Source organism: Myiozetetes cayanensis, unplaced genomic scaffold (assembly GCF_022539395.1).
Source record: "Myiozetetes cayanensis isolate MyiCay16 unplaced genomic scaffold, myiCay2020 scf10, whole genome shotgun sequence".
NCBI lineage: Eukaryota > Metazoa > Chordata > Aves > Passeriformes > Tyrannidae > Myiozetetes > Myiozetetes cayanensis.
Window position 1 is genome coordinate 33195907 of NW_026086605.1, and position 15510 is coordinate 33211416.

Genomic DNA, 15510 nt, shown 5'->3' on the forward strand with positions numbered 1-15510 from the left:
CTCCCCTCCCGCACCCGGCGGAAGTGGCGCGCGCCCGCCCCATCATGCACCGCGAGCGCGGCCACGCGCGCCGTCCGCGCTCGGCCGCCGCCCGGGCACCCAGGTAACGGAGAGAGAGGGCCGGGGAGGGGCACCCGGGAGCGGCGGGAGGGGGCGGCCCGGGAGGCGGAGGGCGCCGGGGCGAGCGGGGGGAAGCGGGGAGGGTGCGAGGCGGCGGCGCGCGGCGGGGGGCTCCGCACTCACCGTGGGCCGCGGGGGCGGGAGCGGCACGGGGCCTCCGGGGGGGCGGGGCTGAGGGGGCGTGTCCGGGAGGGGGGCGTGGTCTGAGGGAGCGGCCCCACCGCCCCGCCAAGATGGCGGTGCCTCAGGCGCCTGAGGGCGCGGGTTTGTGTACACGCGTCGGCATCGCCCCGATCTGTTGCTTCTTCCCCCCCTGTTCGTTTAAAACAAAAACCCCCGCAGCTACGCCTATAGGAATCTGTCGGGTCTGCGAGCCCACACTCCCCATCCCCCCCCCGGTCACCGTGGTTTCAGCGCAAACCGTCATGTCGCCACCCTCGCGAGCGGGGAGCTGAGGAAGGTGTTGCTGGATGTGGCGTAGCCGCGATAAAAGTTTATTTCGTCCAGGCGTTTTCCTCTCACGGCCCCTAAGCCCGCGGCCTCCCGTGAGCCGATGTGTTGCTCTGTGTGACACACAGGGAACGAAACAGCGCTGGGCTCTCCTGGAGAGAGCGTTTACAAGGAGTGCCGGGACAAGGGGGAACGGCTTCACGCGGACAGAGGGCAGGGTTACACTGGGTGTTTGGAACAAATTATTCCCTGTGAGGGTGGGGAGGCCCTGGCACAGGTTGCCCAGAGAAGCTGTGGCTGCCCCTGGATCCCTGGAAGTGTCCAAGGCCAGGTTGGACCCACCTGAGCTAGTGGAAGGTTCCTATGGTTGGAACTGCATGGCCTTTAAGGTCCCTTCCAATCCCATACTATTCCAGGATTCCATGGTTAACTGTGACAGAATACAATTCCTGGTTGTGACAGCCTCTTAAAAGCCCATTTTCTCCACAAAATCCTTGAGTGCTTTCCAAAGGCACTTTCTGTGTACCCTACAGAGCCTGCCGAAATGTACTAAATAGGATAACAAAAATGAATTAAATGGGCACGATAATGGGGAAGTGCTTATAAGTGTTTGGGGGAGCAGCAAGTGCTGTCACTGATAAGTGCCAAGTGCCACCTATTTTACTATCAGAGAGGTACACGGTGAGTTTTAAGAACTCTGTAATGACAAACATACACCCAGTACCTCTTAAATTAAAACAAGGATGGGAAAAGGATGTGCAAGAGGTGACTAGGCTTGTACTGCACAGGCAGATGGATCCTCAGCCATTGCCAGTTGAGGTCAAATACAGTGTTTTAAAGGCAAAAGCACATCTGGAATGATGCAGAAAGCAGCTGCTGCAAGTTAAGCACAGTGTGTCTTCGTGCAGGATGCAGCCCTGGAACTGGCAGTCCTGCAGCCTTCCAGGTTTTATGAGGCAGCAGGACTTTTTCTGTGTTTGTGCTCCTGGAAACAAGGCAAAAAAAAAAAAGTCTTTTTATGACCCAGGGGAGTGGGACAAGTGCCAGGGCAGCTAAAGGCCAGTGAATCCAGGTTATTTTTGTGCACACTCCGGTCATCTGGACGAGTTCCCAGGGTCCCGTGCCCGAGGGGTTGGAGCAGGGTTTACCCGCAGTTTCGGGGTCTCTCTGTGCCTGTCCCCCACAGGCAGTGGGGTGCAGGCAGCTCTCCCACGCACACACAGGGCAGCCTTGAAGCTCTGAGGCAGCAGAGGCGGCATCTTCCTGCCCCTCACCACCTTCATCCGACCTCAGAGGCGCACACAGCCGCTGGCTCCGCGCCCTGGGAAACTCCGAGACGCCCTTCCTAACTCGGCTCCGCCGCTTCTTTGTTCTTGCAGGCTGGGACAGGGTGAAATGGCAGCCTCCTCCTCCTCCTCTTCGGCCGGCGGAGTCAGCGGCAGCTCCGTGACAGGGTCGGGGTTCAGCGTGTCGGACCTGGCACCGCCTCGGAAAGCCCTCTTCACTTACCCCAAAGGAGCTGGGGAGATGCTGGAAGGTGATTGCTCCTGCCCCTCCCAAGTTGTTGAGCTTGGCACCCCGCTGCCTTTTTGGATTTTAGATGGCCAAAGCTAGAGGGGGGGGAAAGGAAGCACCAGGGTCCTGAGCAGCCCCGCCTTTCCCACCAGTTGTTCATGAGGAAGTGATTTTTCTGGCAGTCACCTGTTTTTTAGCTCCATGACAACACTTCAGACAAGGAAGGGATCTACTGAAAGGGAACATGACGGTGTTAATTGCTCATTGTTAGCTAATCCTTTGATGTCAGGCAGGGATTACTGTGAGGATAGCTGAGGCAGGAGTATTTTTCTTGCTCGGGGTTGGATTTGACTGGGCTAGTACAGGAGGCAGCTTGTATCCCTGCCAGCTTGTTGTCTGGGTGCCCGAGCCCTTTCCTGCGTCGGGATTGGGGAAGGAGGAGCCGGGCACGCCGCAGCTGCTCTGGGTGAGGGAGGAAGGGCAGGTCCTCCAGATGAGAGGGTTAAACCAGGGTCTGTCTGTCTGTCTCTCTGTCTGTTCCCCTCGAACTTACTGTGTCACCACGGAGCACTTGTCTGTGTGAACCTGAAATCCATTGGGATGGCCAGGATTGAACCTGGGGCGTCCCCGTGGCAGCGCAGGGCAGCTGGGAGCTGATGGCTGTGCCGTTGAAGGGCTGTTTTTATTACACATTAGAGCCCATATGCCAGGCTATTGAAGTAATTATGACTAAAGGCTTGCTCACAGAACTTAACAAGCCCTCAAAACAAATTAAAGTAATGAAGCACTTCGTGTTACCAAATAGACAGGCAGCTGTTCCTCCCGAGAGCCACTTGGCAGGACAGACAGGGTCAGAGGAGAGAATCACGGAACTGTAAGGCTGGAAAAGGCCTCCGACATCATGGAGTTCAGCTTGTGACTGATGACCACCTTACAGTTGGACTGGAGCACTGAGTGCCACATCCAGTCCTTCCTTGGACACCTCCAGGGGTGGGGACTCTACCACCAACCTGGGCAGCCCCTGCCAAGGCCTGACCACCCTTTCCAGCAAGAAATTCCATCTGATGTCCAACCTCCCCTCTCCTGGCACAGCTGGAGGCCGTTCCCTCTCCTCCTGTCCCTTGTTCCCTGGGAGCAGAGCCTGGTGCCCCCCACCCCGGCTCCCCCCTCCTGTCAGGGAGTTGCAGAGCCAGAAGGTCCCCCCTGAGCCTCCTTTTCTCCAGCCTGAGCCCCCCCAGCTCCCTCAGCCCCTCCTGCTGCTCCAGCCCCTTCCCCAGCTCCATTCCCTTCCCTGCACACGCTCCAGCCCCTCAGTGTCTCCTGTTGGGGGCCCAGAACTGGGCACAGCTCTCGAGGGACCTCAGCTGTGCCCAGCACAAGGGGATAATCGAGTGCCCTGGTCCTGCTCCCTGGAAAGGGAAGGATATGTTTGGAGCAGCACCAGCACAGCATTTCAGCTCTTGCAAGAGCTGAGCACAGCAAATCTCCAGCTCTTTCCTGTGGTTCAGCTTTGGATTAGATTTTTCCAGAGTTTTGCTCTACCCTGAGTCTTTGAAATTGCTTCTCTCCACATCATTATGGCACAGGGCTTTTAATTGATTGTGCTTTGGGCTGACCTCTTTACCAGGAACACAGCAGTTCATCTGCTCTGGATGGCAGCAACAACCCGACACTGTCCCTGTTTCAGGAAGCTTTAGGCTGGCTTTTTAATTTCTGACACAAAAGGTGATACACCCATTCTTTCGTCAGGCAGGTCCCAGCGGGGGAGCTGCATACCAGTTTCCTCTTCAAAAATCCCCACTCACTGACTGATTTCTCTTGTTACTTTAACTATCTGGCTTGTTTTTAAATAGATCTTTAGGTATTTGGGGTTTCTTTAGAAGGAAGCAGTATAAACTGTGTCAGTACTTGGCACACAATTAGCTATGTTTTTCCAGATTGGTTTACTTCTGAGTCACTTGTGTGATCAATTACTGACTTGGATGGCAAGATACACATTATTTGAAATTTTTTTTATGCAGGGTTATGGTCTGAGCCTGTGAGAGATCCTAAAGCATTCTAAGGACACAAGCATCTGAGCCCTGAGGGAATCCGAAACTGCCATAACATTACCTGGCTTCTCCTTAGCTTACCTTCTATTTAAAAATGGACTAAAATTGCTTGTCAGGGGGGATGTAACAGAATCCCAGCCGGGATGTCCCCCACGTGGCACCAGGAGCCAGCCAGAGCTCTGTGCAGGGTCACAGGGGCTGGTGAGGCAGGGGGGAAACCCACACCTCCACCATAAAAATAGAAGGTCGGCAGCACTCCGTGAGCGCTGCTCAGCCTTAACTCTGGGGCTCAGCCACCTCCTTTTCCTGCTTACAGATGGCTCCGAGAGATTCCTCTGTGAGTCCGTCTTCAGCTTCCAGGTTGCGTCGACACTGAAGCAGGTGAAGCACGGTAAGCACCCAGTGAGCTCTGAGCACTGAGCACCGTCAGCTTCGGCGGGGAAGGGGGCAGGGGAGAAGCCTGACCTGCTCTCGGGTGCCAACCACAAAAAATCACCACAAACGCCAAGTCAGGCCACCCCCGAGTCCTTTTGCAAGGCCTGTGCAAAGCGCCGGGAGCCCGCAGAGCCTGGGTAGGAACAGGCCCTGCCTCCCGAAGCTTGTTTGTTTGTCTGTGGCCGTGCAGGCAGCGCGGGAGGTGAGGCCGGAGGAGGAGGAGGAGGAGGAGTGGGCAGGAAACGCCCACGCTCTGATCTCTCAGCCCGGCACTGACTGTCTCTCTGGCCTGGGGCAAAGAGACGCTCCATTCCACCTTTGTTTCTCAGCTGAGCCCTCATGGCACCAGCAGGGTCAAGTGAGGTTCCCAGAGGTGCTCAGGAGGTGCCTGGCGTGGCGTGGCGTGGCGTGGCGTGGCGTGACAGGGCTGACTCCACTGCCTGCCTCCCCTTACATCTTCTTTGAACCTCTGCTTCCCTCCTGGGCCCTCTCACCCTGTAACCGAAGGATGGGCTTGGCTGCACCCAGCTTCAGTTCTCAGAGCAGAGCTCAGCAGCAGATCCTGCCTGCTGTCGCAGGGTCACATCCTTTCTGTCAGCTCAGATGGTACTTCCACCTGTTGTCTCAGGCCGTGGAGGTTTCCTGTCCTCCTCCGGTCGTCAGGAGGTGGTCTGAGGGCGTGCAGCAGCTTGCAAGGCCGTGGTCCTGTATTTCTGAACCAAAAAGCCAGGCTGAACTTCTGAGCCTTTGTGGCTGTAGCTGCTGGGGGCTGCTGCACAGCCTGGCACCCCGATAAACACCAGCCTTGGAAACTGGTTTGCAGAGCACCTCCCTGTTTTCTCTTTGTGAGAAAGGTGTAGGGCTTAAAGGAAAAGATTGAGGTCATCATTTTTTGGCTTGTTTGTTTGACAGTTCCCAAAAGCGCTCGGTTGCAGGAGGTGGAGTGAGAACAGTCCCTCTCTCCAAAGCACCCACTGCTGCAGTCAGCACAAATCGTGCACAGTTTATGTTACACCTCTTGCTAGGCCTGGGCCCTCTCTCCAGGAGGCTGCAGTGAGTTCACAGCACACTGTTACACTTCCAGCAGAGCCAGAAGAAGGGATAATTCCCATCTCTGCACCACTGTAGATAATTTAACTGAAAATGGAGCCTGTGTACCCAACACACAAATCAGTTGTAGATAAACCTAAGAGGAATGTGTTGTCTTGGGGATCCCCAGGGAGAGACCTTCATTTCGTCTGCAGGCTCTGATTGCAGAGCCTTTCTGCCACACTCATCCAGGTCCTCCTCCAAGGACCTTCATTAAAGCCAGGAGTAGTTCCTTGTGCTGCACCCAGCTCTCCCGTGGGCTGACCAAGCCCTCTGAACTTCTCTGTTCTTCTGCACTATAAATATTTATGCTAAAGAAATGAGCTCCATCCTGTTTTCACCCCTGTACACTAATTGGCCTCGTGTTTCCCTGTTAGGACTTGAATGTACACAGCACGGGCAGGGATGGGTAAATACACACCGGGGCAGAAAAGCCTGTCCCTGCTTTCTCCTCACCATTTGCACAGGGTGGGTTTGGATTCAAATGGGCTCGGTGGGTTTTATTCCTCCCTGCTCCCCACTGACAGCTGGGAATTTGCATCTAATTGAAAGGTTTAATTGCGCTGCCATTGCAAACCACAGTTACCTTTGAACTCCTCGCAGATCAACAGGTCGCAAGGATGGAAAAACTAGCTGGTCTGGTGGAGGAGCTGGAGGCAGATGAGTGGAGGTACAAGCCAATAGAGCAGCTCCTGGGATTCACTCCTTCCTCGGGCTGAGCGTGTCTGCATCGCTGCTGTCGGGGAGCAGAAGAAAAACATTCCCTGGCCTGGTTTCAAAACACCCCCCCGTTCATCAGATGCTGACAGCTGCACCGGCACCACGGGGCTTCGCGTCTTTTTGGAGTGGGGATCCCCCATAAAGCTGCCAATAAACAGAAATGACGGGATTCTGTAAGTCCTCACTCCGACAGGCTGGCAGGGCTCAGTTTCTGTAACTTAGAAGGCAGGATCAGCTGTGCAGCCCTCGGAGAGTCACTGTATTATTGACAGAGGAGGGCACACTGACAGTGTGGCTGCAGGGAGGGCGACCCAGTAATTTGGCCTGGCCCTGCGCTGGCGCGTGGCCGAAGCTCTGGGTGACTGGGAAAGCCCCTGCCTGTGCTCTGCAGCAAATGACACCCTGCCAAAAACACTCCTTAGCCCCAGCCCTTGTTCTGGGGGATGCACATGGCAGGAACTGTCCCAGGTCGGGTGAGGGGCCGGGCGGTGCCTCCGAAGCTGTTCCCTCTCCATCACCGTTTCTCTAGTAGCGCTGGTAAAGAAGGACACTGCTCTTTCTTTAATACTCTGAAACTTTTTCCTCTTTGTTCTGTATTAAATTTCTCTGTGACAATAAAATAATTCTCTCTCTGAAACAGTTTATCAGGTGGGGGAGGGTCTGGTGAGGGAAACAATCAGCTGTTCAGGAGGTAAGCAGAGGTTTAGTGAAGCTTGGAGGCAGCTCAGCTGTCGTGATGGTCGAGTGAAGTTCAGTTTGAGAGGAACCAAACCACACTCACGCTCAAAAGTGGATTGATTTAAATCAGATTTTAATCTTGGTTTAGCTCTGCCAGCGGCAGAAACCCCTTATTTAAATCCATCCATTTTAATCATCTTGTTTTTCAGTTGTACTTCACTTCTGTTCCTGGAGGGAACTGGATTTCCATGTTCTGGCATAACCATTTCAACATGATTTTCCATGGATGAGAGCCTTCGCCCCATGGCTCTGCTGGCCAGCAGGGGGTAGGAGCAGCACCGTATGCAAGCAATTATATGATTTACTGCTCCAGATGCCTAAGTCTTCCATTTTCAACATCTTATTTACGAGATGATTGTATTTTTTACTCGCTATTTCAGTCCAGCCACATCTGGATTGAAACAGATTAATTGGAAACCCTCCCCATTTTAGCTGGATCACCAGCAGTGAGCCAAAACAAAGGGGGAAAAGTACACAGCCAGCTTCTGTGTTTGTTGCTGTTCATAAATCAGTTCCAGTATCGGAGATCTGGGTGATCCAGAGCCCCACACTGCTGGTGAAGCCTGAACTCCAGCTCCGTGGAAATTCACGGCGAGGTTCCTGGAGCGGTGTAGGGGCGTTCCCACGTAAGGCTGCGGCTCAGCTGAGACGTGTCCCGGCCCCGGCCCCAGCCCGGAAAACCTCCTCCCCAGCCTTGGAGTGCTGCCAGCCCCTGCTCTGCGGGGGCCTCCTGCACAGTCAGCGGGTCCGCGGCCAGGATCGCTTTAAACGTGACGGAAGGCGGGATCAAAACTCCATCCCAGATGGGCTTGCTTGGGAAAGAAGGGAGCATTTCAATCCTCGACTTTTTTGTTTGGTATAATCTATTTTTAATCCTGCTTACTCCAGCCACTTAAATGTACCTTGGCCAAACCTGCCAAAAATACCCGCCCCGTGTCGCTGGGGGGTTTGGGAACGGAACAGCAGAACCCCAAAACCCCACTTGGTGAACCCGGTGTAATCAGACCCAGAAAGAGCCCGTCCTTTCTACTGCTCGACTTGGGAAACTTTTCCACTCCGCCAGCCCTCTGGGAACACCAGGGGCTTGGCGCCTGTGGTGCTGCCCACGGGATGCAGTGCCCAGGCATTGCCCAGACCTCCCTGTACAGATCCAAAACACAGTGGGGCTGAGATTCATCCCCCTCGCCCTCCTCCCGTTCCTTGTTTTCCTTTGTGCTGGGACAGAGCAGGAGCAGGGAACGTCCCCGGCTCCGTGCTGTACATGGTGTGTTTGTATGTGTGCCCAGCACCAAAATAGACACATGTGTGAGAGCCATTGAGAGGAAGTGAAAAGTTCACCCTGTACAGTACTACGAATGCACAAACATGTTGTTGGCCGTTCCCTCCTCCCGCTCAGTAAACACTTTATGTAAGGCGGGGAGAGCTGGAGGCATCGCCGTACCCTACAGGCAAAACCCTTCTGCTCTCCCCCTCCTCCAGCTTTTCCCTGGCAGCTGGAAACTCCCCAGCCAGCCTATTTCCTGCTTTGCAGATCAGTGGGGCAGCACCGGCCGTAAATATCCCTCCTTGGGGTTTGGGAGCCCCGTTGCCCCCTCACCCCGGGGGTCTCGGGGGCTGTTTGGAGGCCGCAGCCGAGCACGGAGTGCAGAGGGGGAAGGGAACCCGTCAGCTGCCAGAAAAAGTTGATGCAGGGGAGGGAGGGAGAATACAAAAAAAAAAAAAAAAAAAAAAGAGCTGAACAAAGAGCCTCGTTCAGGGCTGCTGGTTGGTTTTCCTGTGGGTGCTCGAGGCAGAACGTTATGTACCGGCCCCGCTCACACCTCCCCTCCCCGGCTCCTCGCACTGCTGGCCACGGCCCCAGCGCCGGCCACGGCGCCAAGGCACGCGCTCGCCCTGCTGCCCGGGCAAGGAGCCCGCCCGGGTAGGCCCCTCCAGCATCCAGGGTGCAGCAGAGTGGGGCAGCACCCCCAAAACACCATCTCCCACCTTCTCCCCCAAAAGCACCCAAGGGGCGATGAGTTTCAGAGCCCCCCCCCCCCGCAAATCTGCGGTGCCAACTCGGCGTCTCAGCTGCCAAAAACCTGTCCACCGCCCTCCTGGATGCACGTTCCTTGTTCCTCTCCGCCCGGCTCCTGCAGCTGCTTGTCCCGGGGGCGAGAGACGGGCCCGGGAGGTTTGGCTGTGGCAGGGACCTGCCCGTCCGGCGGCACGCCGGGACCTGCCGCCGCGTCCCACGCAGCCACAGCTCACCTGTCAGAGCTGGCCACGGGCGCAGAAGATGCACAGGGTCACCCCTCGTGTGCCCGCCACCCCCTACCACAATCGGGGACCCTGCGAGCGAGGACGGGGCCAGAGAGGGTGCGAAAGACCCCCGCCCAGCAAGCAGTGAGGGGACACCCCAAAAACGGCAGCCTCAGCCCCTCTGTTACATTCCCCACGCGAATGCTCGGACAAGGAGGATCACAGTGGCCTCTGTGCCAACCGCGAGTGCCGAAATAATGTGCAAATCTACCTAAAAGCAGCTTTTTGGGCCACGGAGCTGCTGGGAGCAAACAACTACACCACAGGCAGTGGCAGCACCTCGTGGGGCAGGAATTCGGCCCCCGCCATACATGGGGCGCAGTTTGCACTCGACGTGCACCAAGCCACTCGCCGAGACCCTTGATACATCTGCTCTCGTCCTCCTCCTCCTCCTCCTCCCCAGCCCCCTCCCCCTGCAGCCCTGCAAAACAGCTGAGCTCAGCACATCCCGGGCAGGGGCCCAGCCAAGGACCCTCCCCAATGCCAGCCTCTTCCCCCCCGGGCTCCTGCTTAACCCTTTGCAAAGCCAGCCAGGCTGGAACTAGGAATGATCTAGCAAATCTCAACACGGAAGGGCAGCCCACAAGGCACAGCCGCCTGGGAACAGCCTGTCCAGCAGGCTTAGATCCCTCTCTGTTCTCCGAGAAAGGCCAGCAGGTCAGGGGGAAGACGCACTGCTCCTCCACAAAAACCACGCTGGGTTTGCGCCAGCAGCAGGACCTGGGGAGGGGAAGCTCGGGGATTGTGGCTACACTGTAGCTAAAACTTTGCTTTCTGGCCCAAAACCATTCCTCGAGGCTCTGATGCAGAGGAGCAGCCTGGATCTCAGCCTCAGCCTTTTGGGAGGAGAAGGAGCTGCCAGCCCCACATCCTCTCCCTGCCCAGCCGAAGTTCATGGAATTATGTTGGGATTATTTTATTGCAGGGATCAAAAATTACATTTGCCTTTAAAACTTGCCATCACACCAGAGTGCCTGCTCCCCTGCCTACCGGGAGATGCTATGGCAAAGAAAGGAAAATATTTATGCTTGGCTCCAGAATTCCAGCTTATTTTTAGCGAGGCGCCTTCCCTCTGGTCCTTTACCTCTTTTTTGTTTATTTGCTGTTTTCCCCCCGTTTTGACCCCAAAACCAGCAGTTCCTCATCTATTTTCAGCCTCGCCCAGCCAAAGTTTGTACCGACTTGGTGGTTGTGGGGAGAAATAAACCCACGAGGTATATTTTGTGAAAAACAGAATCCCAAGCACCATCCAGCCGTTTCCGAGCGCCAGTGTGCAAATGTCGGGGTGTACTTCTAACAGCTCACTGCGAGTTGCTCATCTTTTGTCCCAAAAAGCCGAGGAGCGGCTTTTGCAAGCTGCAGGCGCGAGCCTGGACTTGTTCCCAGCTCCCCACATAGCCCCTCTGCTCCCCGGGGTGCTCCCCGCTCCTCCACGCTTGGACTCCCCCTCCCTAAACGGCGAAGGTTTCAAGCTTTGAGCCCTTAAAAAGCTTGGTGGGGTGCCCGGCCCCCTGGCCCCCGCAGCCCCGCACCCTTTGGGCAGGGGGTCACCACAGAGGGGGGGTCTGTCCCCCTCGCTGCCCGGCACTGTCTGCTCTGCGCTGTGTTTACTGCCGGGCTCTTATCAATCTCGGCGGGGGAAGGACAGGACCCGAGATAGGTCCTGGGGTGACTGCAGAGTATGCTCAGCCCCTCCGATAAAGCCGCGGGCAGCGCAGCGGGAGGACAAACAAAGCCCTTTATCGCCTGCTCGGAGCTCCCTGAGCTCCTCGGGGTCTGGCTTTGGGAAGGTCACGTACGCGGGGACAGGCACGCACGGACCCGGGGTGCGGGGGACACACGCGCAGGGTGGAGGGCTTGCAGGACGGCGGTGTCAGCTCTGTTTCACTCCAGCATCCCTTATTCCCTTAAGAAACCAGGACAACGCCAGCTAATGGGACACCGGGATCACTCCCGGTTCAGGGCAGGGGTGCTCAGCCCCATCCCATGCCGGGGCAGCAGGATCCGCCCGCGCCGGTGGCACCACGCAAACACCACCTGGAAAACGAGGCGGATCAAAACCAACCCAGGGGGAAAACAGGGAGGGTCGGGGACCGCGGGGACACGGCGTGTGTGTCCCCTTCCCCAGCGGGACGTGCGCCCATGCGGTGCCGGCACGGGGCTGGCCCGGGGGGCGCGGGGGTCAGTCCGGGCGCTGAGGGGGTGCTCGGGGGCGGTGCCCGGGCCTGGGGGGTGCGGGGCAGGGTGGGGGGACCCTGCGGACCCCCTGATGCAACCGCGGCTCGCGTTTGCAGCGCCGGGGCCGCGCCGGCAGGGGGCGTGGCCTGGCACGGGGGCGCGTCAGGAGGCGGGGGCGTGGCCGAGCTGGGGGGCGTGGCCTCCCGCTGTCACCGGGCAGGAGAGACGCGGCGGACGTGCCCCGCGCTCCCATTGGCGGGCGCGGGCCGGGGGGCGGGGCCGGCCGAGCCGCCGCTATATGAGCGGCGGGCGCGGGCGGTGCGGGCAGAGCGGCGGGGACGGGCTCGGTGACATCCACACCCCACATCTGTATCCATGCCCGGGCTCTGGGAGAGGCTGGCGGGCGGCGAGCGGGGCCGCCTGGAGACCTCTGACTGCGAGTCGCTGGGCAGCGCCTCCGGTTCGGAGGGAGGTGAGTGCGGGCTCTCCTCGCTGGGGTTTCTCCGAGGAACGGGGCGGGGGGATCGCTGAGGGTCTCCAAGGGGGGTGGCGGTGCTGTGCCGAGACCTTTTTACACCCCCAAGCCCCTGGGATCGGTGTTTCCCCCGGCCGCGAGACCCCCAGCCCACGCCTGTTGTCACCCCAAGCCCCTGGGGTCGATGTGACCCCCCCAGTCGCTGACCTGTCCTCCCTCCGTGCCTCCCGCAGATGCCGAGTACGCCGAGGGCGTGTCGCTGCCGGACCTGGACCTGGAGCTGCTGCACGACCCCGAGGACGAGATGCTGTGCTCCAGCCTGATGGACGCGGTGCAGGCCGCGCTGGGCCGGGCGCCGCTGGGCTCCAAGCGCTGTTCCCGGCTCCTGATGCCGGCGCAGCTCCTGGCGCAGGTGCGGGCGGAGCTGCAGCGCCTGGCGCGCAGCGAACCCTGCGGGCTGCGCGGGGCCCTCCTCGACCTGTGCGTGGAGCACGGCAAGGCCTGCCACGACGTGGGGCACATCGCCGTGGACCCCGCCGTGGTGCCCACCTTCCAGCTCACCCTGGTGCTCCGGCTGGACTCCCGCCTGTGGCCCAAGATCCAGGGACTCTTCGCCTCGGGGCCGGCCTTCGCGCCGCTGAAGCTGAGCACGGGCTTCAGGGTGATCAAGAAGAAGCTGTACAGCTCCGAGCAGCTGCTCATCGAGGAGTGCTGACGGGCCGGGCCCCGCTTCCCGAATGCTTTTTTGGAAGAGCGTGTTGGAGCGTGGCGGTGGCTCCGGGCGGCCGCTGTAGTTTAGGTTAGGCTGGAGTAGGGCTGTAGGTGGAAGTGTAGTTTGGGCAGGTGGACGTCCCCGTGGGGGCCCTGCCTGTGCCGGGACATCCCTGACGTGGAGCCGACTGGGACCCAGGCGGAGGTCGCTTCACGCCGTCGATGATTGTGGGATGATCCCGGGATGATCCCGGTGACTGCGCCCCCGGAGGCGGCAGCGGGGCTGCTGGGGCGGGGGGGCGGCCGGACTCCTGATGGCTGATCAATCATGGGGCTCTTTTTTTGTAACGAGGATTGTAATCAATGGGGTTTCGGGGGGAGGGGGGGGGCGGGGAGTGAGTGATGGCTGAGCTGTGGGTCTGGATCAAAGACAAACCCCCTCTGCCGGCAGCCGGCCGGAGCCGGGAGGGGGCTCTGGAATTGCGCCGTGTCTTTGATCACGAGAGTGGTGGGAGAGGGGCACGGGAGGTGCCGCGGGGCTGGAGGGCAGGACCCCTCGCCCCGACACGCTGTGGGCGCTTCATTGGTTACAGTTTACACTCATACACTTGATGTTCAAGTGCGACAATTCCTATGCAAATCGTGTCGGGTGGTTTTTTACTTTTCTAATAAAAGTTGTCTTGATTGATAACCCGCCGTCTCCTTGTTGTCACTCTGGTCCGGGGAGGGGGTGATGCAACCACTGCTCTGAAATTCCCGCTGGCACCCTCGGGAAGGCTTTCCCTGGCAGGGCAGCCCCTGTGGTGGGAGCTGGAGGTTTTGGGAATGGTGGGGAATCCCGCTGCGCCCACTCCTAATTGCAGCCACGGGGCTGTGACTCAGGGGGGGCTGAGTCAGGGCCCTGAGCCATACCCCTGCCTGCTCATACCTGGGGAGGAGCACCCCAACATCCCAGCCAGGAGCTGCTGCTCCTCCCATGGGAGCTATGGGGGGATATTTGGGCTGAAAACCAAGAGAACTGGCTAAAATTGTGACTGAAGGAGGCTGGGGAGGGTCACACCTGCCAGGAACAAGCACACCCCAACCCCAAACACAGTGCCAAACTGAGACCAATTACACAAACCTGCAATTAGAGGCCTCGGGGGGAAAAGGCTTTCACTCAAGGGTAATTAAGTCACTTGGCAAACATGGAGCCCTCCCGTTGGAAGGTGTGGGGGGATAAAACCAGCCTGAAAAACCATTGCCATTCACATATGAGTTTGTTCTGGCTCAGGTTTGAGTTGTTGGATTTTTTTTTGTTTTGTTTTGTTTATCCCCCTGTGGACAAACAGTGACTTTTCATGGAAAAAAACCTTGGGATTTGACACAGACAACTCACAACTGGAGCGTTTCTCACTGGTGTAAATACCACCTAGGATGGCACAGCTGGAAGCAGGCCTTTGCACACTGACATTGTGCAAAGAGCGGGGGTGTTTCCCCTTAAAATTTTGGGCCCTGGAGCATTTCTCAAAGGGTCACGTGCCAGAGCATCCCCCCCTCATGGGAGGGGCTGGGGTCAGGCAGTGCCCCCGTGGGATCATCCAGCACAAATCCCCTCCTGGGGAGGGTGGAAAAGGAACTCCAAACCCCAAGTTTTTTTTGGCAAAACTGTGAGAGGAGCAGGTTTTGGGCACTGCCAGCGCAGCGTGTTGATCCCGGGACGATCTACGGCTGTGCTGTCATCCCCTGCTGAGGCACATTACTTGGAGCGATAAATATAGCCCATAAATACATGTATTTTTAAATATCAAGCTCCTAAGCACATGGAGGGGGTGGCCCTGTGCCTCCTGTGCTTCCAGCAGCAGCGTGACCCCCTCTTGGCCCCTACCAGCCACTCTAAGGGAAGACAGGGGACTCCACATCTTGCTTTTTTAAATAAATTGTACCAAGAAAACAATAAACCCACCAAAACTCCCCCAAAACTGAACACAGACAGATGGGACAGCCTCTTTGCTTGGGGGTGCCCAGCAAAACACTCTGTTCAGGAAACGCCCCACGGTCTCAGCACCAGCTGTGAAGGTGAAGCTTTGCTGTTATTTACAGCAAAATGGCCTTTCCGTGGGAAATTTGGGGGCACATCAAGGTCCCTGGGGTTTGGCAGCTCTCTGCAAGGTGCCAGGAGCTTCCAACCAGGCTGGATTAAGTGTCTCCCATGGCAGGGGGGTAGGCAAAAGGATATTTTGGGACCAAGGAGGCATCAATGGAGCTATTTGTGGCACCAGCATCAGCCCAGGGTGCCAGTGGGAAAAGGGAGATTTTGGGGGCACAAGCAGCAGTAAGGCAAATGAGGATTTAAATCCCACAGTAATGCTAAACCCTCGTGTTTGCTACCAGAAAGTGGAGTTTGCTCCCTACCTGCCAGAGGACGCTGCTCCCAGAGTACCTGCCTTCCTTTGCTGCCTCCCGGTCTTTGGGAGCTGCTCCAATTAAAAGCTCGGGCTAATGGGCAGCCCAAACCACCTGCAGGTGAGCAGGGACCAACACACACCGAAATTCAGAGCGTCTCCCATTGCTCTGCACCCAAAATGTAGCAAAACCACCCCAAAAACTGGGCGGTGAATGTGCCTGGTCGCAGCCACGCCACACTCCCCGTGCTGGGGCTGACTCACCCCTGCTGGGAATGTGGCACTGAGGGGAAATGGAAGGGATGTGACCCTTGGCCTCTGAGAAATGGGGAAAAAAGGAAAA

The 15510-nt window shown here is 57.8% G+C and overlaps 3 protein-coding genes and 1 long non-coding RNA gene across 5 annotated transcripts in view; 2 read left to right on the forward strand and 2 right to left on the reverse strand.

Moving 5' to 3' along the window:
• Positions 1 to 276, reverse strand: part of ASCC1 (activating signal cointegrator 1 complex subunit 1) — a 33859-nt gene extending 33583 nt beyond the window's left edge. Inside the window, exon 1 of one of the 2 annotated variants that reach the window (XM_050339726.1) lies at positions 244 to 276. The gene's annotated coding sequence lies outside the window, so the exon portion shown is untranslated. The remainder of the gene's footprint in view (positions 1 to 243) is intronic. The other variant, XM_050339734.1, reaches the window with a different exon arrangement.
• ANAPC16 (anaphase promoting complex subunit 16) lies at positions 26 to 7017 on the forward strand. The gene is made up of 4 exons (XM_050339791.1): positions 26 to 103; positions 1950 to 2107; positions 4453 to 4527; positions 6264 to 7017. Exons 1-4 carry the CDS (start codon positions 45 to 47, stop codon positions 6377 to 6379), a joined length of 408 nt encoding a protein of 135 aa, XP_050195748.1. The 5' UTR covers positions 26 to 44; the 3' UTR covers positions 6380 to 7017.
• Positions 7018 to 7170: 153 nt separating this feature from the next.
• On the reverse strand, positions 7171 to 12346 carry LOC126652737 (uncharacterized). Its single transcript, XR_007632037.1, has 2 exons — positions 12280 to 12346; positions 7171 to 7930 (listed from the first exon to the last, which is right to left on the reverse strand). It is a non-coding gene; the product is annotated as an uncharacterized LOC126652737 (long non-coding RNA).
• DDIT4 (DNA damage inducible transcript 4) lies at positions 11929 to 13474 on the forward strand. The gene is made up of 2 exons (XM_050339777.1): positions 11929 to 12069; positions 12306 to 13474. The coding sequence occupies exons 1-2, from the start codon at positions 11973 to 11975 to the stop codon at positions 12785 to 12787; spliced, it is 579 nt and encodes a 192-aa protein (XP_050195734.1). The 5' UTR covers positions 11929 to 11972; the 3' UTR covers positions 12788 to 13474.
• Positions 13475 to 15510: the final 2036 nt, after the last annotated feature.

Bases quoted from the DNA above. Each gene is read 5' to 3' on its own strand.
- ANAPC16 (XM_050339791.1), top strand. From the start codon at position 45: ATGCACCGCGAGCGCGGCCACGCGCGCCGTCCGCGCTCGGCCGCCGCC. The intron at 104-1,949 runs GTAACGGAGAGA...TTGTTCTTGCAG, and splicing joins GCCGCCGCCCGGGCACCCAG to GCTGGGACAGGGTGAAATGG. The intron at 2,108-4,452 runs GTGATTGCTCCT...TCCTGCTTACAG, and splicing joins AGCTGGGGAGATGCTGGAAG to ATGGCTCCGAGAGATTCCTC.
- DDIT4 (XM_050339777.1), top strand. From the start codon at position 11,973: ATGCCCGGGCTCTGGGAGAGGCTGGCGGGCGGCGAGCGGGGCCGCCTG. The intron at 12,070-12,305 runs GTGAGTGCGGGC...TGCCTCCCGCAG, and splicing joins CGCCTCCGGTTCGGAGGGAG to ATGCCGAGTACGCCGAGGGC.